The 24,267-nt window shown below is 42.9% G+C and overlaps 1 protein-coding gene across 1 annotated transcript in view; it reads right to left on the bottom strand.

The window, feature by feature from the left end:
- Positions 1-21,111, bottom strand: part of LOC117346176 (vomeronasal type-2 receptor 26-like) — an 81,548-nt gene extending 60,437 nt beyond the window's left edge. Inside the window, exons 1-3 of the mRNA XM_033915578.1 lie at positions 21,035-21,111; positions 15,920-16,208; positions 7,298-8,095 (exon numbers count right to left, since the gene is read on the bottom strand). Coding sequence (XP_033771469.1) covers positions 7,298-8,095; positions 15,920-16,208; positions 21,035-21,111 — 1,164 coding nt within the window. The remainder of the gene's footprint in view (positions 1-7,297; positions 8,096-15,919; positions 16,209-21,034) is intronic.
- Between the last annotated feature and the right edge of the window lie 3,156 nt (positions 21,112-24,267).

The raw sequence follows: 24,267 nt of genomic DNA, 5'->3' as shown, positions 1-24,267 counted from the left end.
TTCAATGGCTTTGTAGATTCCTAAGAAGTCTTTCATGTGGAACCTTGTCGAACGCTTTCTGGAAGTCCAAGTATATTATGTCCACCAACTCTCCACTATCAATTTGTTTGTTCATGGTCTCAAAAAATTGAAGTAAATTCGTCAAACATGATTTCCCGTTCCTGAAGCCATGTTGACTGGCTCTCATCAGGTCGTGTGTATTCAAGTGCCAGACTATGCTATCTTTAATCAGTGCTTCAACCATCTTTCCAGGGACAGATGCAAGACTTAAAACAGCTCTGTAGTTGCCTGGACTTTCATGGAAATGGTCCACAGATCAGACAACTTATAAAAGACCCACATTTCATAGCATCAATGAATTAAATCGAATCATGTGCCCAGTGGCGTACCAAGGGAATGCATGGGGTGCGATCCGCCCCGGGTGCAAGCCCTTAGGGGGTGCTCCCGGCCTTGAAGCGTCTGGTTCTCCCCCCTGGCATCTGGATTCTCCCCCTGGCCCCCCTGCACCGTTTGCAGTGGAGAAGCAGCCTGCAGTGGGATTGCGATGCCAGTGATCCCTGCGCTGCTTCGGCAGAGGAGTGTCAGAGGATGTCAGAGGAGTGGTGGAACCGCAGCGGCAGACCTTCAGGGTGGGATGGGCAGGCAGGCCTTCGGGGGGAGACAGGCCTTCAAGGGGGGATAGGCCTTCAAGGGGGGATAGGCCTTCAAGGGGGGGACAGGCAGGTGACTTACGCAAAGAGCAACATGAAAGATTTCACCAAGACATAAAAACAATGGAAGCCAGATACCAAGGAAGATGGGATGCACACATGAAGGCAGACTATTGTTGAAATCTTATGAAGGATTGTCCTGGCAGATCCAACTCTTGGAAATCTGACATGTCAAATGACTGGAAAGGTTGTATCAAAAATGTATGCTTTTGGTATGAATTAAGTAGATTTTTATGTTGTACACTTTTAATTCTTAATATGTTTCCTTTATGCTTAAAATATATTAATTTAAACACTACATTAAAATATCCTGATATTTTAATGGGCGAGCAGAGTGGAGTGCTATATGGCACATGCTCTATATTTCAAAAACTAGAGCTGATAGGAGATAACTGGTGCCATTTTTGGAATAAGCAGGTGAAATATACGCAGAAACTGGTTTAACATTTGAGGCACCAAAACGATTGTTGGCAATTGTAATAATTATGTTTAATATTAAGAGCAAGAATATTTCTGAAAGCAGCTTCTTCTTAAAAGAATTTTACAAAACACCAGACTCCTTTAAGAACATAAGAATAACCATACTGGGTCAGACCAATGGTCCATCTAGCCCATTATCCTGTTTTGAACAGTGGTCAGTCCAGGTCACAAGAACCTGGCAGAAACCCAAATCATAGCAACATTCTATTCTACTGATCCGAGGGCAAGTCTATCTGAATAGCAGACTATGTAATTTTTCTTCAGAAACCTGTTCAAACCTGTCCAAACTTGAAAGGAGCAATAAAAATGGCTACGGACCTTTATGTGAAGAAAATCAATAAAAACAAGAGAAAAAGGAAGCCGATATGGTTCTCCAAACTAGTGGCAAAGAAAATAAAGGCGAAAGAGTTAGTGTTCGTGAAATATAAAAAAACCCAAGAAGAGGAGTGCAGAAAGGACTACAGGGTGAAACTGAAAGAAGCCAAGAGAGAGATACGTCTGGCGAAAGCACAGGCGGAAGAACAAATGGCTAAAAATGTAAAAAAGGGAGAGAAATTTTTTCTGATATATTAGTGAAAGGAGGAAGATGAAAAATGGAATTGCTAGGCTAAAAGATGCTGGGAACCAATATGTGGAGAGTGATGAGGAGAAAGCAAATGTGCTAAACAAAAACTTCACAGAAGAAAATCCTGGAGAAGGACCGAGATTGTCTGGTGAAGATTTCACGAGAAAATGGAGTAGATTCTGTGCCGTTCCCAGAGGAGAGTGTTTATGAGCAACTTGAAAAACTGAAGGTGGATAAAGCGATGGGACCAGACGGGATCCATCCCAGGATACTAAGGGAGCTCAGAGAGGTTCTGGCAAGTCCTATTAAAGACTTGTTCAACAAATCTCTGGAGACGGAAGTGATTCCTGGGGATTGGAGGAGAGCGGATGTGGTCCCTATTCATAAAAGTGGTCACAGGGATGAAGCAGGAAACTACAGGCCGGTGAGCCTAACTTCAGTTATTGGAAAAATAATGGAAGTTTTGCTGAAAGAAAGGATAATGTACTTCCTTGAATCTAATGGATTACAGGATCCAAGGCAACATGGCTTTACAAAAGGTAAATCGTGCCAAATGAACCTGATTGAATTTTTTGATTGGGTGACCAGAGAGCTGGATCGAGGACATATGCTAGATGTAATTTACTTAGAATTCAGCAAAGCCTTTGATACAGTTCCTCATAGAACATAAGAACATAAGAAATGCCTTCACCGGATCAGACCATGGTCCATCTTGTCCGGCGATCTGCGCACGCGGTGGCCCATTTAGGTACTCCTTTTTGGAGACCCGGATTTCCCGTATCCCTCAATATGCTTTGCAAGAAGGTGTGCATCCAACTTGCGCTTCAAACTCGGAACAGTAGTCTCTGCCACAACCTCCTCCGGGAGGGCATTCCAAGCGCCAACCACTCGCTGTGTGAAACAGAACTTCCTAACATTTGTCCTAAACCTGCTGCCACTCAGTTTCAGGCTATGACCCCTTGTCCGTGTCACCTCCGAAAATGTTAGTAATGCTGTTGAGCAAAGTTGAAGGGCTGGAGTTAGGACCCAAAGTGGTGAACTGGGTTAAAAACTGGCTGTCGGACAGATGCCAGAGGATGGTGGTTAATGGAAGTTGCTCGAAGGAAGGAAAGGTGAGTAGTGGAGTCCCTCAGGGTTGGGTGCTGGGGCCAATCCTGTTCAATATGTTTGTGAGTGATATTGCTGAAGGGTTAGAAGGAAAAGTGTGCCTTTTTGCAGATGATACCAAGATTTGTAACAGAGTAGACACCGAAGAGGGAGTGGAAAATTTGAAAAAGGATCTATAAAAATTTGAAGAATGGTCTAATGCCTGGCAACTAAAATTCAATGCAAAGGAAAGCAGAGTAATGCATTTGGGGATAAATAATTGGAAGGAACCTTATATGCTGGGAGGAGAGAAGCTGATATGCACGGATGGGGAGAGGGACCTTGGGGTGATAGTGTCCGAAGACCTAAAGGTGAAAAAACAGTGTGACAAGGCAGTGGTTGCTGCCAGAAGGATGCTGGGCTGTGTAAAGAGAGGCGTACTTGGAGTATTGTGTTCAGTTTTGGAGAACGTATCTAGCGAAGGACGTAAGAAGACTTGAGGCGGTCCAGAGGAGGGCGACGAAAATGATAGGAGGCTTGTGCCAGAAGATGTATGAGGAGAGACTGGAAGCCCTGAATATGTATACCCTAGAGGAAAGGAGAGACAGGGGAGATATGATTCAGACGTTCAAATACTTGAAGGGTATTAACGTAGAAGAAAATCTTTTCCAGAGAATGGAAAATGGTAAAACCAGAGGACTTAATTTGAGGTTGAGGGGTGGTAGATTCAAGGGCAATGTTAGGAAGTTCTACTTTATGGAGAGGGTGGTGGATGCCTGGAATACGCTCCCGAGAGAGGTGGTGGAGAGTAAAACTGTGACTGAGTTCAAAGAAGCATGGGATGAACACAGAGGATTTAGAATCCGAAAATAATATTAAATATTGAACTAAGGCCAGTACTGGGCAGACTTGCATGGTCTGTGTCTGTATATGGCCGTTTGGTGGAGGATGGGCTGGGGAGGACTTCAATGGCTGGGAGGATGTAGATGGGCTGGAGTAAGTCTTAACAGAGATTTTGGCAGTTGGAACCCAAGCACAGTACCGGGTAAAGCTTTGGATTCTTGCCCAGAAATAGCTAAGAAGAAAAAATTAAAAAATTAAAATTGAATCAGGTTGGGCAGACTGGATGGACCATTCAGGTCTTTATCTGCCATCATCTACTATGTTACTATGTAAACTAGGATACAATAACTACTTTTACCACATCCTCTGGCAGTGACATCCAGACCTTAACTATTTATTCTGTGGAAAAATATTTCCTCTTATTTGTTTTAAAAGTATTTGCATGTAATTTTGTAGTCTTTGTATTTTTTGAAAGAGTAAAAAGCCAATTTACTTTTACTCATTCTAAACCATTCAGGATTTTGTAGACCTCAATCATATCCCTTCTTGGTCATCTCTTTTCCAAGCTGAAGAGCCCTAACCTCTTTAGTCTTTCTTCATATGAAAGGAATTCCATTCCTTTTATCATTTTGGTTGTTCTTCCTTTCCTTTTTGGAAAATTAATCTGGTAGTTGAACAAGAAAAAGTTCAAAAATTCAAAAAGTGGCATAAAGGAGCAGATGATTGTTTAGCTTGCTAAACGTTACAATTCACTATTTTCAAAACATATTTTGTAGATTACCTTTATGGTGAATTCTATCTCAGTCTGAGGAGGGCATTTTGAATATATGGTTTGGGAGACACTAGGATAGGATTATGATTTGGACATTTTTCTTCAATAATCAAACATTTTAGAAAATGTGTAGTGCAAAATTTGAACGTTTGAGACTAGACTTGTTTTAACAATGAAAAAGTGCCCAAAAGATGTCAAAACTAACTTGATGACCACTGGAGGGATACAGGCATGATCCAACATACTCCCCCAGTGGTCAGTGACCCCCTTCACTCTCCAAAGTGAATAAAATAGTACATACCTGTCTGTATGATAGCTTCAGAATTTATGGCCAGTCCTAATAGAGCAGCAAGAAGGTTCCTGGAGTTGCCTAGTGGGCAGTGTAGTGAACTATACAGATGGAGACGCAGGCCCATATGCCACTCTAACTACTATAATTATGGTGGAATATGTGAGCCTTCCTCAAACCAACCAAAGCATACTGTGATACCTTCAGGTATAAGGGAAGAGTGGCCTAGTGGTAAGATCTATAGCCTCAGCTCCCTGAGGTTGTGGTTTCAAGACCAGCACTGTTCCTTGTAACCCTGGACAAGTTATTTAACACTTTATTTCTCCAGGTATGTTAGTTAGATTGGGGACAGTTAGAGTAAAAATACTTGAGTACCTGAATGTAAAAACTGCTTAAATAACCTTTATTGATAGGCAGTAAATAAATAATTAATAAACCTGGTGTGGTGTCTAGTAGGGTTTGGAGAGCTCACCATACATTATAAGGGGGTTATGGTGAGATGTGTTCCTGGCACACTAAAACAGGGGAAACAAATCCACAAAAAATCAAACAAGCAAGAGCAAAAGTGGAAATGTCCAATCAGAATGGTGCACAAAAAGTGTCTTTCAACTCATCTGATAAATCCAAATGTCTTTATTCATCCAAAATAACTCTGGATGAATAAAGACATTTGGATTTATCAGATGAGTTGAAAGACACTTTTTGTGCACCATTCTGATTGGACATTTCCACTTTTGCTCTTGCTTTTTTGAGATGTGTTCCTGGGCCTTTTTATGTGAAGTTCAATGCAGTGCCCCCATGGGTGCCCAATTTCACTCCAGGAATGTCTGCGTGGCCTTTCTACTAAAAATGCTGGCCCCCTTCTTCATCCTAATGGCTTGTTTTCTTCATTTTTCTTTTGTTTCTTTGCTTTTTGAAAATGGTTCAAAAACACACAGTAGATCAGGGGTGCCTACACATTTTTGGCTTGCGAGCTACTTTTAAAATTAACAAGTCAAAATGATCTACCAACAATAAAAATTTTAAAAACACAAAGCACACTGTACACAGAGAAAATGTTAATTATCATTTATATCTGGGGGTTTTCAAAGAGGTCAAGGTAGATGACTTTAAAATATGTAATCAGTAAAAACTATAGAAAAAAATAGAGAAATATAGAGCAAAATATTGACACATTTTGATCACTAAATTGAAAACAAAATCATTTTTCCTACCTTTGTTGTCTGGTGATTTCATGAGTCTGTGGTTGCACTTCCTTTTGACTGCATCCAATATTTATTTCTTTCTGCTTCCTGCATGCTTCCTCTCCTCCAGACCTCATTCCATTCCCCAACCAACATCTCTATGTTCCAACCAACATCTCTCTGTCCCTCCAGGAGTCCAACTTTTTTCCTCTCTCATCCCCCAGTGATCATGTGCAGCATTTTTCACCACTGCCCACCAGCCTCATGCCCATTTATCATTCTATCACCCCTCTCCAATGTCATGCCACATCTCTCCATCCTTCACTATGCCTTTGCATCCCCTTCAATCTATCCCTATGTTCCCTCTCCACCACCATATCCAACATTTCTCCCTCTCATCCTTCTATTCCCCATACATCTCTACCTCACTCCTCTCTCTATATATGCCCAATTTTCCTCTTCCCCATGTGCACCATCTCTTTCCCTCTCACTCATATACTCAGGCCCAACAATCATCCCTTTCTATTTCTTCCCTCCCTTGTGTCCCACTTTCATGCCCCCTCCTTTCCTTCTGTGTCCCAAGTTTGTGCCTCCTCCCCTTCACTGCCTTCCAGCCTTTGTCCCACCCCCCAAAGCTGACCCACACTGAAGCCTGCCTGCCCTCCCTGCTGCGACAGCCACCCAACAGCTCCATTAAATCATCCCCACCACCACAACTCCAGGTGAGGAAGTGCTAGGCATGTGCAGCGATTGCATGCCGCCGGCCCACAAGCCTTCCCCCCCTCAAATAGAAATTCCCTCGGAATAGAAATGTCCTTCCTTCCTTGCATGGAGTTGCGGTGGTGGCAGGGGATGATTTAATAGAGTTTTTGGGTGGTAGCAGTGGTGTTTTTATGTTGTGTGGTCTCTCAGCAATTGACTTGCATTGCCGTCGCAATCGACATGTTGGGTACCCCTGCAGCAGATGCACTGAGGTCAAGCACATCTGAGAAATGGCCGTTTTTGAAATAAAAAGACATTTTGCTCTTTCAAAAGTGGTTGCATTCTGTAAACTTTCTAAACTCAGATTTGAATGCCATATTGAAAATGCTACTCCACATATTTCCACAGTTTAAGATCCATATACTCAAATTTATGTGAAGATATAAATATTTCATTCCACTCAAAATCTGAAGAATTTTTTGAGATGAGTGTAAAAGTCTAGAAAGCACATATGGTAATAATAAATCTCTTAAATAAGACGGACCATCTCTAAATAACATGCAGTGAATCATACACAAGATTTTAGATTTCATCCTCCACTCTACCAATAACCAAATGCACTGATTGTTTTTCTGAATATAGCATTCCTTTATACAATGATGTTACCTTCCATGGCAGATAATCTGATAATCTCTGTCTGTCTCCATTCCACTTGCTGGTATTTCCATAGCCGGAGAAAAGCATGTCTTTCAGTGCATGTGCCAGAGCATACACAGCATTGTAAATGGTATAACTGTTGGAAAACTGGATATTGACACAGCTGAAACCGTCATAAGTATTTTTATCTTTGCTACAGGATTTTTTTATGCTTTGAGGGCACTGGTGGTTACATAGTCCATTCCACCAAGCTTTAATATTTCTACTATCAGGAAACATAATAGGATTTACCTCTCTTATAAATTTTAGAAAGCTCGGAATATTTTTCTTTATTCTTGTGAATAGCAAGGTGTTATTCTTGAAACTAAAGACCCCTGATTGCGACATGTTGGCATCAGAGTCAGTTATTAAAATACAGACTTTGCCAGATAGCAACAGAATATGTTTAATTTTAATGACAACCCATGCATCTTCTGTGTAAAAATGAGTAATGATTACATTAGTTGAATATTTATGAATAGTCTCATTCATTTTGACAAATCTTTCATATGTAAAAAATTGGAAGATATTGATTATTTCTACAAATTCAATACAGGCTCCTTTCTGCTCAATCTTTTCTTTCAAGATTTGGATAAACCTAGGGCTGTTGCCTTCATCAGATACAATGATACCAACCCAAGTCCAGTTGAAATGTTTCAGTAGTTTCACGATCCCATTAGCAATGTTAAGAATACTGGGCATAATCCAATATAGATATGGAAACTTATCAACATCTCTATTAAAAGCATTCTTAAAATTATAATTGATCTGTCAAGAAATATAATTAATTCAGAATTATCTTTGTCTTCCAGAGATTGTGGAAGTTGTCTACAAAACTACAGTAAAATATCTCATGTTACCACATCTTAGTTTTCTGTAGAGTCATTAACACAACTTGTAATTATGATCAACCTCACAAACTGTATTATTTTATGCCCTGGAGTATTAGGCCAGTAAAATGAAGTCCATTTCTTCTGGACACCATCTTAAAGTGGACAGTACCCATTAAAGAGGGTGTCCCCAAATAAAGACTTCCAAGCCTCATCGAGAGGACTCTCACCAATCTGAATTCACTCCCACTTCCTGATGCTGATACCTCCTTCAAACATACTACCAGACCCTTGAGTCAACTTTATTTCCCAGAAAAAAATACCTCCAAAGCCACATTCCCAGACCCCTCACTTGCAGCTGGGGAAGGAGTGATCCAAGTCAATTCTTCCCCATCAGGCTCTAGATTCAAAATAGACTACTTTCTAGGGTTTAAATTACCAATTAAAAGTACAATATTAAACTTCCTTATTTGACATTTGACCACAAGAGCAGTAATATAAGAATACTGAAGGATTTAACAGTTTCCATTTTGAACTTGAAGAGTAAACGGGATGGAAAAACTGGGGATTGCTTCTGCATCAGATGCTAGATCCCAGGGAATGTTTTGGTAGTTCCTGAGGTGTTTGTGGGGAAATGAATTTGGAGGTAGGGGTTCTGTGAGGAGTTTTTAAGAGGGTGATGGTCTATTCTCAGGGAGGGAAAGTTGACTTTGGGGACAGGAGACTATTTGGGGTCTGGGATGATTTTGAGTGCTGGGACTGGGGGAAGAGAAGAAAAGGAGGTACAAACCTCTTTGTATGCATTGGCCCTTTTAGCATAGAAACATAATGGCAGAAAAAGGCCAAATGACCCATCCTGTCTGCCCTTCTGCAGTATCCACTATGTCCTCCTCTCCCTAAGAGATCCATATGCCCATCTCATGCTTTCTTGAATTCAGATACAGTCATTGTCTCAACCACTTCTACCGGGAGACTATTCCGCGCATCTACCATCCTTTCTGTAACTTCAATAAATTGGCATCTAAGGAAGAGAGGGTGGTGTAATGGCTAGAGCACCCTGAGGTTGTGGGTTCAGAATCTGTGCTGCTCCTTGTGACCCTGGGCAGGTCACTTAATCCCCTACTGCTTCAAGTACATTAGATAGATTGTGACCACACCAGGACAGACAGAGAAAATACTTGAAGTACCTGTAGGTAAACTGCTTTGAGTGTGGTTGTACGATTACAAAATGGTGATATACAAGTCCCAATCCCTTTGCCCTGATTCAAGGGTATTAGGCCAAACAATAATGACCTTAATGATCTGGTGCTCCAAACATATAATGCTGACATTTATTTCCTCAAATAACATTGCTTTCCTAGTCCAACAGAAGCTGTGTTATTCAATCTGCATAATAATGAGGCCCTTTGCATTCACTTGCATGCTTTCAATCACATTATATAAACATAAGAATAGCCTTACTGGGTCACACCAATGGTCCATCAAGCCCAGTAGCCCATTATAGTGACAGGAAAAGATGTCACAGGAAAAGATGTCACAGGAAAAGAAAATTTCACTGATTTCAAACCAGGATAAATAACAATATGCAAGATTGTATGCGGGTTCTCTGAGGAAGCCAGTAAGGCGAAACGCGTCAGGACCCAGCCAAACTAACGCTAGCAGCAATCTTCAGCTAAGTTACTTAACCTTGAATCATTCATACATTATAAGCAATTTGAAAGTGTGCAAGTTACAAAGTATCACTTATTGTATTCAATGTTTCAAAACAACTTTTCACAGCAGTCATGGTGCAATGATAGATACCACAAGAGTTCTGGTAGGGGTTAATCCCCCACTCTGAGTTCTTACATTCCATCTTGGATTCTGAGCACCGTTGAAAGTGGAAAGTATTTTTTGAACTGGTTCCTCTATCTGTTTATTTGTGATTCCGTTTTTTGGAACTAGGCTTTTTTGACCTAACCCAGTCGTTTATATTGGGATTCAGCATATAGAGATAAGCCATGAGGAGGTCCTCAAACAGATAGACAGACTAAAAAGCAACAAATCACCGGGCCCGGACGGAATCCACCCAAGGGTTCTAAAAGAGCTAAGGAACGAAATAGCGGAAACTCTCCGACAAATTTGCAACTTGTCCTTGAAAACTGGGGAGATCCCGGAGGACTGGAAAATAGCAAATATCACACCTATCTTTAAAAAGGGATCGAGGGGTGACCTGGGGAACTACAGGCCAGTAAGCCTGACTTCAGTCCCAGGCAAGATGATGGAGGCACTGATAAAGGACACCATCTGTGAACACATAGAAAAAAAATGGACAACTAAAAGCGTGCCAGCATGGTTTCTACAAGGGAAGATCGTGCCAAACAAACCTACTGCACTTATTTGAAGGGATAAACAGCCAAATGGACAAAGGAGAACCTGTAGACATCATCTATCTCGACTTCCAAAAGGCCTTTGACACGGTGCCCCATGAGCGACTTCTTAGGAAGCTGTGGAGCCACGGGGTGGAAGGGGACGTACACAGATGGATTAAACACTGGTTGGCAGACAGAAAGCAACGGGTTGGAGTGAAGGGCCACTACTCAGACTGGCGGAAGGTCACGAGCGGTGTTGCCCAGGGGTCGGTGCTCGGACCGCAGCTGTTCAATGTATTCATAAACGACCTAGAAGCGGGGACAGAGTGTGAAGTTATAAAATTTGCGGATGACACCAAACTCTGCAGCAGGGTTAGAACCACGGAAGAATGTGAAGACCTACAAAAGGACCTAAACAAACTGGAAGAGTGGGCAAGCAAATGGCAAATGCGCTTTAATATAGAGAAATGCAAGGTCATGCATTTAGGGAAAAAAAACCCGATGTTCAGCTACAAAATGGGGGGGGGGTCAGTGCTAGGGGAAAGTAACCTTGAAAAAGACTTGGGTGTGCTGGTAGATACTACAATGAAACCAACGGCACAATGTGCAGCAGCCTCCAAGAAAGCAAACAGAATGTTGGGTATTATTAAGAAGGGCATTACAACCAGGACGAAGGAAGTCATCATGCCGCTGTATCGTGCGATGGTTCGCCCGCATCTGGAGTACTGTGTCCAGTATTGGTCACCGTACCTCAAGAAGGACATGGCGATACTTGAAAGGGTCCAGAGAAGAGCGACAAAAATGATAAAAGGTATGGAAAACCTTTCATACGCAGACAGGTTGGGAAGGCTGGGGCTCTTCTCCCTTGAAAAGAGGAGACTCAGAGGAGACATGATTGAGACTTTCAAGATCATGACGGGCATAGAGAGGGTGGAAAGGGACAGATGCTTCAGATTATTGGGAACCACAAGCACAAGGGGGCACGCAGAGAAGCTGAAAGGGGACAATTTCAGAACCAATGCTAGGAAGTTCTTTTTTACGCAGAGGGTGGTGGACACCTGGAATGTGCTTCCGGAGGTTGTGATAGGACAAAGTACACTACGGGGGTTCAAGGAAGGATTGGATAAATTCCTGAACGATAGGGGGATTGAAGGATACAGATAGAGGTAGAGATAGGTTTTAGATAGAGTATGGATAGAAGGATAAAAGGGATTAGAGAAGGATCACATTACAGGTCATGGGCCTGATGGGACGCTGCGGGTGCAGACTGCTGGGCACGATGGACCTCGGGTCTGTCCCAACAGAGGCAACTTCTTATGTTCTTATGTTCTGAAGCTCATTAATTCTTCTATTGATCTCATGTAGTTAGGTAGTTTATTTCAGAGGTGCGATAGGTAGTATGAGTAAGATATTTGGGGGGTCTTCTCAAGGTGAAGGGCGCATCCTGAGGCTACATTTAATTCCTTTTCATCTTGCAAGTGGAGCGGTCTATTCAGGGTGTAGGGTGGAAGTTTAGAGGCCATATAGGCTGGTACCATGTTGTGGGAGAGTTTATAAGCCATTACTAGGCCTTTGAACATACATCGTTGATTGATCAGAAGCCAGTGGTGCAACACCGGGGTGATCAAGTCTCATATGTGGAGGATCTTCAGGAGTCGAATGATGGCATTTTGCACTCTTTGAAGTCAATGGAAGTTATTTCTAGTAATTCCGTTTAGGAGCTCATTGTAGTAGGCCAAATGGAAGATGACAAAGGTGTAAAATAGTTGAGAGAAGTCAAGCTCTGAGAAGTATTGTCTGATTTACTGTAGCTGTCTTAAGTAGTAGAATGAAGTGGATACTATTTGGAAGATGTGGGCAGAGAGTGAAAGGTTGTCATCCAAGATCACCCCTAGGCTGCATTCTTTGTCTTTGGCCATGAGGCTGGTCGATTCCCAAGAGATTGACGGATGGGTGAGTTTGGGGTCTCCTTTCCTTATCTAGAGGAGCTTGTTTACTTGCCACACTTAGTTGCAGCTTGTTTCTGGTCATCCAGCTTTTATTTCCAAGAAGCAGTCATGTAGTTTGGAGATTTGGGCATCTCGGTTAGAGCCTAGTAGTAGGTACAGTTGTATGTCAGCAAACAAGTAGATTTTGTTGTGGTGTTTTGAGACAATAGGGACAGCAGAGCACCCTGCGGTACTCCATATTTTATCAGTTTTGTTCACAATAGAGTAGATATTAGTAGTAACATAGTAAATGATGGGACCGGCCTTAGTTCTTTAATTTAAATCCTTCATTTTCTAATTAGAGATCCTCTATTTATATCTCACACTTTTTAAAATCCCATCACTGTTTTCCTCTCTACCACTTTCCTTGGGAGGGGAGCCATCTACCACCCTAAGAATTTCCTAACATTGTTCATAAGTCTTCCTCCCTGTAACCTCAAATTACGCACTCTAGTTTTACCATTTTTTTCTTCTCTGGAAAAGATTTGGTTGTATATTAATGCCTTTCAAGTATATATATCAGAGAAGGTTATCATGCTGCTGTACCGGGTCATGGTACGCCCTCACCTGGAGTACTGCATCCAGCACTGGTCGCCGTACATGAAGAAGTTTCAAGTTTCAAGTTCATTAAATTTTTACTATACCGACTATCAAGGAATATCTAGCCGGTTTACAAGTTAAAATAAGATAAAAAATAAAATTATTACAATATATATAAAATAATTGAAGAAAAAAAAAGAAGAGGGGATTGTGAACATTTAGACTTTAACTGAGCGTACTGGAAGGACACGGTACTACTCGAAAGGGTCCAGAGACGAGCGACTAAGATGGTTAAGGGGCTGGAGGAGCTCCGTACAGCGAAAGATTAGAGAAACTGGGCCTCTTCTCCCTTGAACAGAGGAGATTGAGAGGGGACATGATTGAAACATTCAAGGTACTGAAGCGGATAGACTTAGTAGATAAGGACAGGTTTTTCACCCTCTCCAAGGTAGGGAGAACCAGAGGGCACTCTCTAAAGTTGAAAGGGGAGAGATTCCGTACAAACGTAAGGAAGTTCTTCTTCGCCCAGAGAGTGGTAGAAAGCTGGAATGCTCTTCCAGAGGCTGTTACAGGGGAAAACACTCTCCAAGGATTCAAGACAAAGTTAGACAAGTTTCTGCTGAATAAGAACGTGCGCTGGTAGGGCTAGTCTCAGTTAGGGTGCTGGTCTTATACCAGAGGGCCGCCGCTTGAGAGGACTGCTGGGCATGATGGACCACTGGTCTGACCCAGCAGTGGCAATTCTTATGTTCTTATGTTCTTAACTAAACAGAAGTAACAGTCATTAAGGTGGTCTTTAGGCTCCCTCCACACCATAGGAATTGCAAATGGCATGCATGTTTTCTTTCCTTTTGTCCACAATCTTAACCTCTTAACACAATAGCGGCAAACTGTCTTTGGCGCCTATGTCTTATCCTGGTCACCAAGGCCTCCTTTTATGAAGGTGCGCTAGGGTTTTTAGTGCCTCCTTTTTAGCCTCTAGCGCGCTCAGGAATTTAATGCACTATTGCGCATGTTAAGGCTCTAGCACGGCTTTGTAAAAGGAGCCCCAAGTTTCACTTTAAAATAAGCATAGTAAGCTTTTTTTCACAAAGTCTGTTATATCTGTTCTTTCCTTAAGCACTATATAATTTCCACAGATGTAACAGAAAACATTTGGATTGTTCACACACTTGCATGTAGACATTGTAGTACTTGCTATCATAATAGAAAAATAAAATGAGAACAGCACTGGTAATGCAAGCATCTGAGATAAACAACACTTCCAAGGTCACACAATAACAACTAGCAGCAACAGTTGTGCCAGGCTAAATGCTTAGAGGTCTTTATTGAGAAATTTCCCTCCAAGTATTGATAAATTTCCCTCCAACAATACTCATTACCTACTGGCACAGCAATAAATCTTTGAAGTAAAACTGAGAAAATACTATAAGTGATAGAAGAAAACTAAGAGCAGTTCTGGAGTCAGCATAAAAAAAGTGAGGTAATATCACATATTGGTTTTCAGTCATCTGAAATCATGCAGATTAGTGAAATACATGCTATAATGGACCAGATAAATATTCAAGATCATGATAGATACTCAGATGAAAGCACTTGCACGTGGACAGAATTAGGCCCAGATTTTCAGCGCAGGCTATGAGATATAAGTGGCACTAAATATCTGAGGCTATTTGAGACTGTAGAGGCTCCAAACTATTTTTAAATTGCCTGGGTTTTGGCAAGGTCCTAGTAACCTGGATTAGCTAAAGTGATAACAGACTACTGGACTTGATGGACCATTGGCCTGACCCAGTAAGGCTATTATGTTCAAAAATTGGTTTGATCTCTGAAAACGTGGAGGGGCATAATAAAAAAGAACGTCTAAGTCCGTTTTTGGTCTAAGGCCTTAAATGTTGAAAGTAGAAGCAGGGAAAATGTCCATAATAAAAAAAAAAAAACGTCCAAAAGGAGGTTTTTTTGATAATGGCCTGCCAATACGTTCAGCTGTTTAAACGCCCAGATCACTACTACATCTAAAACTTATACCCTATAATCAACCAAAAAAAGCCTAAGCCCCAAACGTCCAAAACAAGGGCTTTTAGGCGAAGGAGGAGCCAGTCCTTCGCCTAAAAGCTGGATTCTATAACCGGTGTCTGTCAAAAACAGCATCGGTTACAGAATCCACCCTTCCCACACACACACACAACGATTGGACCAGGAGAGAGCCCAAGCCCTTCTGGCCCCGCCGACAATGATCGGGGCAAGAGGGAGCCCAAGCCCTCCTGCCCCACGGCACCCTCACCCCCCCACCATCTGATTCCGATGGGGCAGGAGAGAGCCCAAGCCCTCCTGCCCCACGGTACCCTCACCCCCCCCCCCACCGTCTGATTCCGATGGGGCAGGAGGGAGCCCAAGCCCTCTTGCTCTGCGGCACCTTCACCCCCCCACCATCCGATTCCAGTGGGGCAGGAGGGAGCCCAAGCCCTCCTGGCCTCTTGACCCACCTCCCGCACACCGCCCGCCCTTTCCCCTACTCTAAAAACACCTTTCTCTCTGTGCGTTTAGAGGCAGGGGAAAGGCCTAAGCTGGTTTTAGAAACGTCTAAAACCAACTTTGATTATGACTACTTGGACGATCAGGCTTTTTGATCATCCAAGTAGCCATTTATGACACTTTTTAGATGTTTTTTTCTTTTGATTATGAACCCCTTAGCATATACATTTGACTTTGCAAATAGATATGCTACTAGAAATGTAACTTTAATTGCCATCCTTTAGTTTTGGCAGCTTATAACATTTGTATATTTATAATTGCAATTTAGATTAACTTTTAAAAACAATTATGATCTGTAGAAATTGATTATAGAATATGAAATAAAGTAAAATGTAGATGTCCACTTACTTGTGGGTAGTGGTATATTGAGATCATATTTGATATTTGTTTTGATCCCTCAGCTGGGAGACCTTCTATGACAGCAGTAAGTGTTCCTGATGTTTTGCAGTTATAATTAATGTATGACTTGTCCGTTTGTGAAAATAAGTTCACGGCAGCCCTAAATTCCATGAGCGGATTATCATAAGAGTCATAAAGGAGATACCCCAGTGTGAGGTTGGGTAAGAGTTCTGAGTTATTAATCTCCTCCACTGCAGAGACAAAGGCCAGGAAGTTGTAGTAGTTGTCTGACTTAAAACTGTAATAAGATTTAGTGTCAGATAATGTAAATAAACACAGAACAAAAGATATATAAAAACATGAATAATTATTGTAAAATTCATTGAAACCTGTTTTTCTGTCCCCCACTGAAAATCATAGCTCATTCCACAACCAGGCAGACACAATATATAAGAGATGAAAAGGACCTTAGCCATTTTAAAAATAATCTAAAAACCTTTCTTTTTAAAGATGCTTTTAATCTTTAAATTAAATTTATACAGTGAAGTAGATATTTTTCAGAGAGATACTTCGCCCTTCCTTGTGTTCTTTCCATTTATGACTTTCTTTTTTCTTCTTTAAAGCATGAATTTTGTAACTTTATCCCTTCTTTCCTTGTGTATTCAATTTTGTCTGTAAGTTTGTCCGTCCAACCCATTATAGCTAAATTCTAAACAGTAAGTTGAATTGTATGTTTATTTTATATTTTATTGTAACTCGCTTAGTAAATTCCAAATAAGCGATTTATCAAATCAAAATAAAACTTGGAAACTTGGAAACAGAAGACACAGCAGGCACAGAGGACACACAGCATAGGAACATAAGAAGTTGCCTCCACTGAGTCAGACCAGAGGTCCATCCTGCCCAGCGGTCCGCTTCCGCGGCGGCCCATCAGGCCTAATTGCCTGAACAGTGTCCATGACTAATTTTGAAACTGCCTCTAATCCTATCCCTATTACCTACCTCTACTCCTATCTGTACCCCTCAATCCCTTTGTCCTCCAGGTACCTGTCCAGACCCTCTTTGAAGCCCTGTAGCGTGCTTCTGCTTATCACATCCTCCGGTAGCGCGTTCCATGTATCCACCACCCTCTCAGTGAAAAAGAACTTCCTGGCGTTTGTTCTAAACCTTTCCCCTTTCAATTTCTCTGAGTGCCCCCTTGTACTTGTGGTTCCCCATAATTTGAAAAATCTGTCCCTGTCTACTCTTTCTATGCCCTTCATGATCTTGAAGGTTTCTATCTTGTCTCCTCTAAGTCTCCGCTTTTCCAGGAAGAAAAGCCCCAACTGTCAATATATGAGAGGTCTTCCATACCCTTTATTAGCTTAGTTGCTCTTCTCAGGACTCTTTCAAGTACCGCCATGTCCTTCTTGAGGTACGGCGACCAGTACTGGACACAGTACTCCAGGTGCGGGCGCACCATTGCACGATACAGTGGCAGGATTACTTCCTTCGTCCTGGTCATGATACCTTTCTTAATGATGCCCAACATTCTGTTCGCCTTCCTTGAGGCTGTGGCACACTGCGCCGACGCCTTCAATGATGTGTCTACCATCACTCCCAGGTCTCTTTCAAGGTTATTCACCCCTAGCGGTGATCCCCCCATTTTGTAAGTGAACATCGGGTTCTTTTTCCCTACATGCATGACCTTGCATTTCCCTATGTTGAAGCTCATTTGCCACTGTTTGGCCCACTCTTCCAGCGTTCTCAGATCTTTTTGGAGGTCTTCGCAGTCCTCCATGGTTTTGACCCTGCTGTATAGTTTAGTGTCATCCGCAAATTTAATAACCTCACATTTTGTTCCCGCCTCCAGGTCGTTGATAAATATATTGAACAGGAGCGGTCCCAGCACTGACCCCTGCGGAACTCCATTCGTGACCCATTGCCAGTGTGAGTAATGGCCCTTTATTCCAACCCTCTGTTTCCTGTCCGCCAGTCAGTTTTTGATCCATCGGTGGTAGCAGTCTTTCATGTGGTACCTTGTCGAAGGCTTTTTGGAAGTCAAGGTAAATGATGTCTATAGATTCCCCTTTATCCATCTGGCTGCTTACCCCCTCAAATAAGTTAGTGAGGCATGACCTGCCTTTGCAGAAGCCATGCTGGCTCGGCTTTAGCTGCCCAGTATTTTCGATGTGTTCCCAGATGCAGTCTTTAATCAGTGCTTCCATCATCTTTCCCAGGACCGAGGTCAAGCTCACCGGCCTGTAGTTTTCTGGGTCTCCCCTTGAGCCTTTCTTGAAGATGGGTGTGACATTTGCTATTTTCCAGTCTTCCGGAATCTCTCCAGTTTTTAAGGATAGGTTGCATATTTGTCTAAGTGGCTCAGCTATTTCGTTCCTTAGTTCCTTGAGTACCCTTGGGTGAATGCTGTCCGGACCTGGCGATTTGTCGCTCTTTAGCCTGTCTATCTGCCTAAGGACATCCACTTTGCTCACCTCTAGTTGGACCAGATTTTAATCCTGATCTCCTTTTACGATCTCCTCAGGTTCCGGAATGTTGGTTGTGTCCTCCCTCATGAAGACTGAAGTGAAGAACTCATTTAGCCTGTCAGCTATCTCCTTTTCCTCTTTTACCACTCCCTTTCTGTCTCCATCATCCTAGGGTCCCACTTCCTCCCTTACTGGTTGCTTCCCCTTGACATACCTGAAGAATGATTTGAAGTTTGTTGCTTCCCTTGCCAGTCTCTCTTCATATTCTCTTTTTGCTTTCCTAACCACTTGGTGACATTCCTTTTGGTGTTTTTTGTGCTCCTTTTGGTTGTCCTCTGATTTGTCCTTTTTCCATTTTTTGAATGCTGCCTTCTTGTCACTTATCGCCTTTTTCACTGCATTTGTTATCCACACTGGGTTTTTTGTTCTATTTTTTTTGCACCCTTTCCTGAACTTGGGGACGCACAGGTTTTGTGCTTCGTGCACCGTGCCCTTGAGTAAGGTCCAGGCTTTTTCTACGGACTCCATCTTCCTTGCGGTGTTGTTGAGTTTCTTTCCCACCATTTTCCTCATGGCATCATAATTCCCTTTCTTGAAGTTCAGTGCTGTCGTTGTAGATCTTTTCACCTTTGATGATCTAAATTCTAGCCTGTACTGGATCGTGTTGTGATCGCTGTTTCCTAGTGGGGCTAGTACCACCACATCTTTAGCGGGTCCCCCATGTCCGGTGAAGATTAGGTCAAGAGTGTCATCTCCCCGTGTTGGTTCCATGACCAGTTGTTCCATGAAACAGTCCCTCGTGACCTCCAGGAATTTGGTCTCTCTCATGCAGTTTGAGTGCCCTATACTCCAGTCTATTCCCGGGTAGTTGAAGTCCCCCATCACCACCACACTTCCGCTTTTGCATACCTGCCCCAGTTCAGCCCCCAGATCCTAGTCAATTTCTTCAGTTTTTCCCGGTGGGCGATAGTACATAATCAATTTTATGTCTGCTCCAGTTCCTCCGGATAGCTTAACCCATAGTGATTCCAATGCAGACACAGAGGACAAAGCAGGCACAGAGGACAGACACAGAAGACATCCACAGCAGACCGGCAAGCGGGCAGCAATGGAAGCAGTAGACAGAAGCAGGATGTTGAGCTACCCAGTTTTCTGCACCATTTGCCTCTGGGAGGCGGTTTTATATATGCACTTGATGCGTAGAACTGGAAAGCCTGAAGAAACAAGTCAGACTCCTGGAGGGCAGAATACTGGAACTGGAGGCACTTCAAGCAGTGGAAGAGGAAGACAGAGATGCAGAGAACATCATGACAGAGGACATCATCGAGGAAGAAGTCCAAGAGCTGGAGAAGTTCATGGAGGAGGCATTCAGGGAGGCCGTGGAAAATCACCAGCAACAGTAGAACTGCCCAGATACACCTTGTCACAACCCTGGCCGTGAAGCTAGGTTGTTTCCTGATAGGGCCCCTCCTAACCCTAGCCTTACCTTGAATAGAGCTAACCAATTTGACAGGTTTGACACAAACAGAAAGAAAGGTTCTGTATTCCAATTCAAACCCCATGTTACAGAACCCTGGGGAGGGGAGGAATATTGTGAGAACAGCCTGGAGCAGAGGGAGGTGCCTTATGCAAAGGAACAGCCTAAGAGCCAAACTACAAGCACAGGTAGTTCACAGCTGCTGGGGCTGATTAAAGCTCAGAAGAAAACCCAGCAAAAGCAACAGGCTGCCCTTCCCCCTTTCAGGACAGGGCGTGGTCGCCTCAATGCTTTAGAAGCAGAATTAAGGAAGACTAAGTTAGTCTACCCTGGGACAGCCCAGGAAGGAGGTTCTAAGGACTGGCCTCCTGAGTCTCAGAAAAGTCAGGACATTGAGATGGTGGATGCAGCCCCTGTTCCTGAAGCCAGCCAGCCAGCCAGCCAACTCAGAGCCCATGGAGTTTCTGAACACTGCCATGGAACCAGAAGTGTCCTACATGGATGAAAGCTAAGTGTGATTGCTTAACCTTTTTTTTCTCTATGTTTGGATTTTGATATTTTGGTTTTGGGACTGTCTGCAAGCACAGGCCGGGAGGACAAGTGAACCGTGCTGTGCCCTCAGCTGCAAAGTGCCTGGATCTGGTGACATTAAAGCCGGGTTGAGTTTGTTTGGGCAATTTTTACTTTTGGCCTTTTTGCTGCTTGTTTGGGACTGCATTGTGGACTGTGTAAAGGGGTAGTAGAATTGGGGAGAATCCACACAAGATCCTTAGGTGGGATTGTGGAGCCATTTGTGGCAAGCTTATTTGAAGGTGGATTTGGCTACTCCCCTCCCCCACCAACTGCTTATTGAGTTGGCGGGGACAGGCCTGTTACAAGCCAGGCCTAATTGAAACACTTTCATACAACTGAAAAATTGTAGTAGCCTTATTCCTGCCCTGCTTGGGACTGCAGGCTTATTAGGACTGGACTACTACGGACTATTGGTGTATTTACCTATTGGTACCTGCAAGAAAGGTGTGGGCTTTTGTTTTACAGCCCGGATGTTCTTTTCATGTTTTTTTTTTATTCGTGGAATTAATGGGCTAACCCCTGGCTAAGGGGCTATGCACTCAATAAATTGAGACTCAAGTGTATAAGAAACTTTATTGTTCCTGACAATTTGTTCTTTCTTCTGACTAAGAACCAGCAGGACTTCCAGCATCTTCTGGAGGCACGTTCAGTTTGGTGTTTTCTGAGCGTTGACTGGGGGCCATTGTTAAAGCCGGCACCGGCAACGTCACAACCTACAGAGAGTGTGGACCACCCGACAGACAACCACCAGGAAGAAATGGGTGACACAGCAGCAAGATTTGGAAACAGTGGAGGGAACCCACAAGAAGAAGAGTCTGGTGTAAGCCAATGCCAGGATGAGAGAAAATGGATATGAACAAAGGACATGGACCTACGGCTGGAGAGATGGACATACAACAAGGACATGGACCTGCAGCTGGAGAATCAAAAGCAGATAGAGAGGACAGCAATCTTCGTGGGGGACTCTATCATCAGACAAGTCAACAGCCACATAGTGGGAGGAAGACTGGATCAGCTGGTGATCTACCTACCAGGAGCCAAGGTAGAAGACATAGTGAGCCACATTGACAGGATCATCTACAGTATGGAAGAAGAAGATACGGTGGTGGTGATCTATGTGGGGATGAACAACATGAGCAACAGGAACTACAACAGGGAAGTACTGAAGGACCAGTTCTGGAAGCTAGGAAGGAAGCTGAAGACCAGAATGCAGAGGATAGCATTCTAAGAGATCCTGCTGGTATCCAGGTCCGACGAGAAGAGGCAGATGGAGCTGCAAGCAGTCAACACATGGATGTGGCACTGGTGTGAGGAAGAATGATTCCAATTCATGTGCAACTGGACAACATTCTGGGGGAAGAGCAAGCTATTTAGGAAGGACGGACTCCACCTGAGCAGAGATGGAATGAGGCTACTTGCAAGCAACATTAAGAGAGAAGTTGAAAAGTTTTTAAACTAGGAAGAAGGGGAAAACCGACAGTACACCGGAAGAGAGAGTCAATGGTTCGGGAACCGGTATACCTGGAGGATACCATGCAGGAAGATAGAGGGGAAGACTCACCGGATAATAGGCAAGACAGATCGAAAGGGACACACGAGGGAAGGAAATGCAAGAAAGGAATAGGCCGCAAACTTAAGTGTATGTACACGAACAGAAGGAGCCTAAAAAATAAGATGGATGAATTAGAAGCTATGGCACAAAAATATAAGATGGACATCATTGGCATCACAGAAACATAGTGGACTGAGGAAAATGACTGGGACACTGTGTTACCGGGATACAAATTATACTGCAGAAACAGAGTGGCTCGGAAAGATGGGGGCATTGCCATATACATAAAAGAGGGAATTGAATCTACTGGAAAGAACATGCCACAACTGAAGGATAAGTTAGAATCTCTATGGGTCATAATTTTGGGAACAAATAGACTGGAAATGAAAAGCAGCATCTACTACAGACCCCCAGGGCAGTCCAAAGAAATTGATGGAGAAATGACGGGACGAGATTAAACGCAACTGCAAGGGAGGCAACACAGTTATCATAGGTGACTTCAACTATCCAGGGATAGACTAGAACCTAGGCACCTCCAGCTGCACTAGGGAGACCAAGTTCCTGGATGCTGTAGGCAAATTGCTTCCTGGAAAAACTTGTCAAGGAAAATACAAGAGGAAATGCAATTCTGGACTTAATTCTAAATGGACTGTGAGGACCGGCACAAGGTGTAAAAGTACGCTGGTAAACAGTGATCACAACATGATCTGCTTTGACCTGGATGCAGGGGCAAAACATTGGTCTAGAATGATGACCACAGTACAGAACTTCCGAAAAGGGAATTACGAAGGGATGAGACTCATGGTGGGGAAGAAGATTAAGAAGATGATAAGCACTGTAAAAACGCTAGAGCAAGCTTGGTCCCTTTTTAAGGACACAGTCACCAAGGCGCAAAATCTATATATACTGCATATCAACAAGGGATCCAAGAGGAAAAATAACAAGGAACCGGCATGGCTCACTGTAGAGGTAAAGTAAGCGATCAGAGACAAAAAAACTTCATTTAAGGAATGAAAAAGATCAAGAACAGATGAAAACTAGAATAAGCACAAACAACATCAACGCAGGTACCATAAGGCGGTAAAAGGGGCCAAAAGAGAACACGAGGAAAAAATATCCAAGGAGGAGAAAAGCTTCAAGCTGTTGTTTTGATAAATTAAGGGGAAACGACCCGCGAAGAAAGCGGTGGTGCTGTTGGATGACCATGGAATAATGGGAGTGCTAAAGGAGGACAAAGCCATTGCCGACAAACTGAACACATTTTTTCATCTGTATTTACCGAATAGGATATACACAGCATACCAGAACTCATCAGGCTATATGCTGGAAACGAAGATGGAAAACTGATAGGGTTGATGGTCAGTCTAGGCAGATTGATAGGCTTAAAAACGATAAATCCCCGGGACCGGATGGTAATTTTCAAAGCTCCCAAAGATTCTATAGATATACGGAAGGCCAAACAATGCAGAGATCCTTTCAGGGACTTCATCAGAAAGTCAACGAGGGCAGGAGACAGCAAGCTTCAGGCTCTCATTCCTCACGAGCCCTTAAGAAAGCACAAGGACAGGGGGCGAGCTCCCCCAGATAGGAGGAAGACTGTCAGACTTTTGGTCAGTCTGGTGTCAGATTGGTACAGATTTCAGGTTATGGATGTTGTCTGGAAGGGGTAGAAAATTGAGTTTTGTGACCTCCTACCAGAATACAATTTAATAGGATCAGAACCCTCCAAGGATTCAGGTAAATCTAATACACGCAAGTTGTTGCACTGCCCTTGATTGCTGAGATCTTCCAAGATTATTTAAAGATGGCATGTCTTTCATACACACAGAAAACACCTTTACTCAGTATGGAATATGAAATTGCAAACTAACCCCCCACTCCCTTTTACAGAATTGTAGTGCATTTTTTAGCTGACATGATGGTAACAATTTTGACACTCATTGAATTCCTTTGAGCAATGAAATTGATACTGCTAAGGCTGGTGCTAAAAATGTGCTACAATTTTGTAAAAGCAGGGGGGAAGGTAAAATAGAAATATTTAGACCAGGGGTATCCACACTTTTTTGACTCGCGAGCTACTTTTAAAATGACCAAGTCAAAATGATCTACCAACAATAAAATTTTAAAAAAACACAACGCACACTGTACGCATAGAATTGTTAATTATCATTCCTATTCCGGGGTTTTTTCAAAGAGGTCAAAGCAGATGACTCTATGCACTGTCACTTCAGTAACAACCATACAAAAATAGACAAATACCCACCCCCCTCCCTTTTTACTAAACCAC

The sequence above is a fragment of the Geotrypetes seraphini genome, chromosome 12 (genome assembly GCF_902459505.1).
Source record: "Geotrypetes seraphini chromosome 12, aGeoSer1.1, whole genome shotgun sequence".
Lineage (NCBI taxonomy): Eukaryota > Metazoa > Chordata > Amphibia > Gymnophiona > Dermophiidae > Geotrypetes > Geotrypetes seraphini.
Note: the sequence above shows the minus strand (reverse complement) of the source record. Positions and strands in the feature narration are given on the sequence as shown.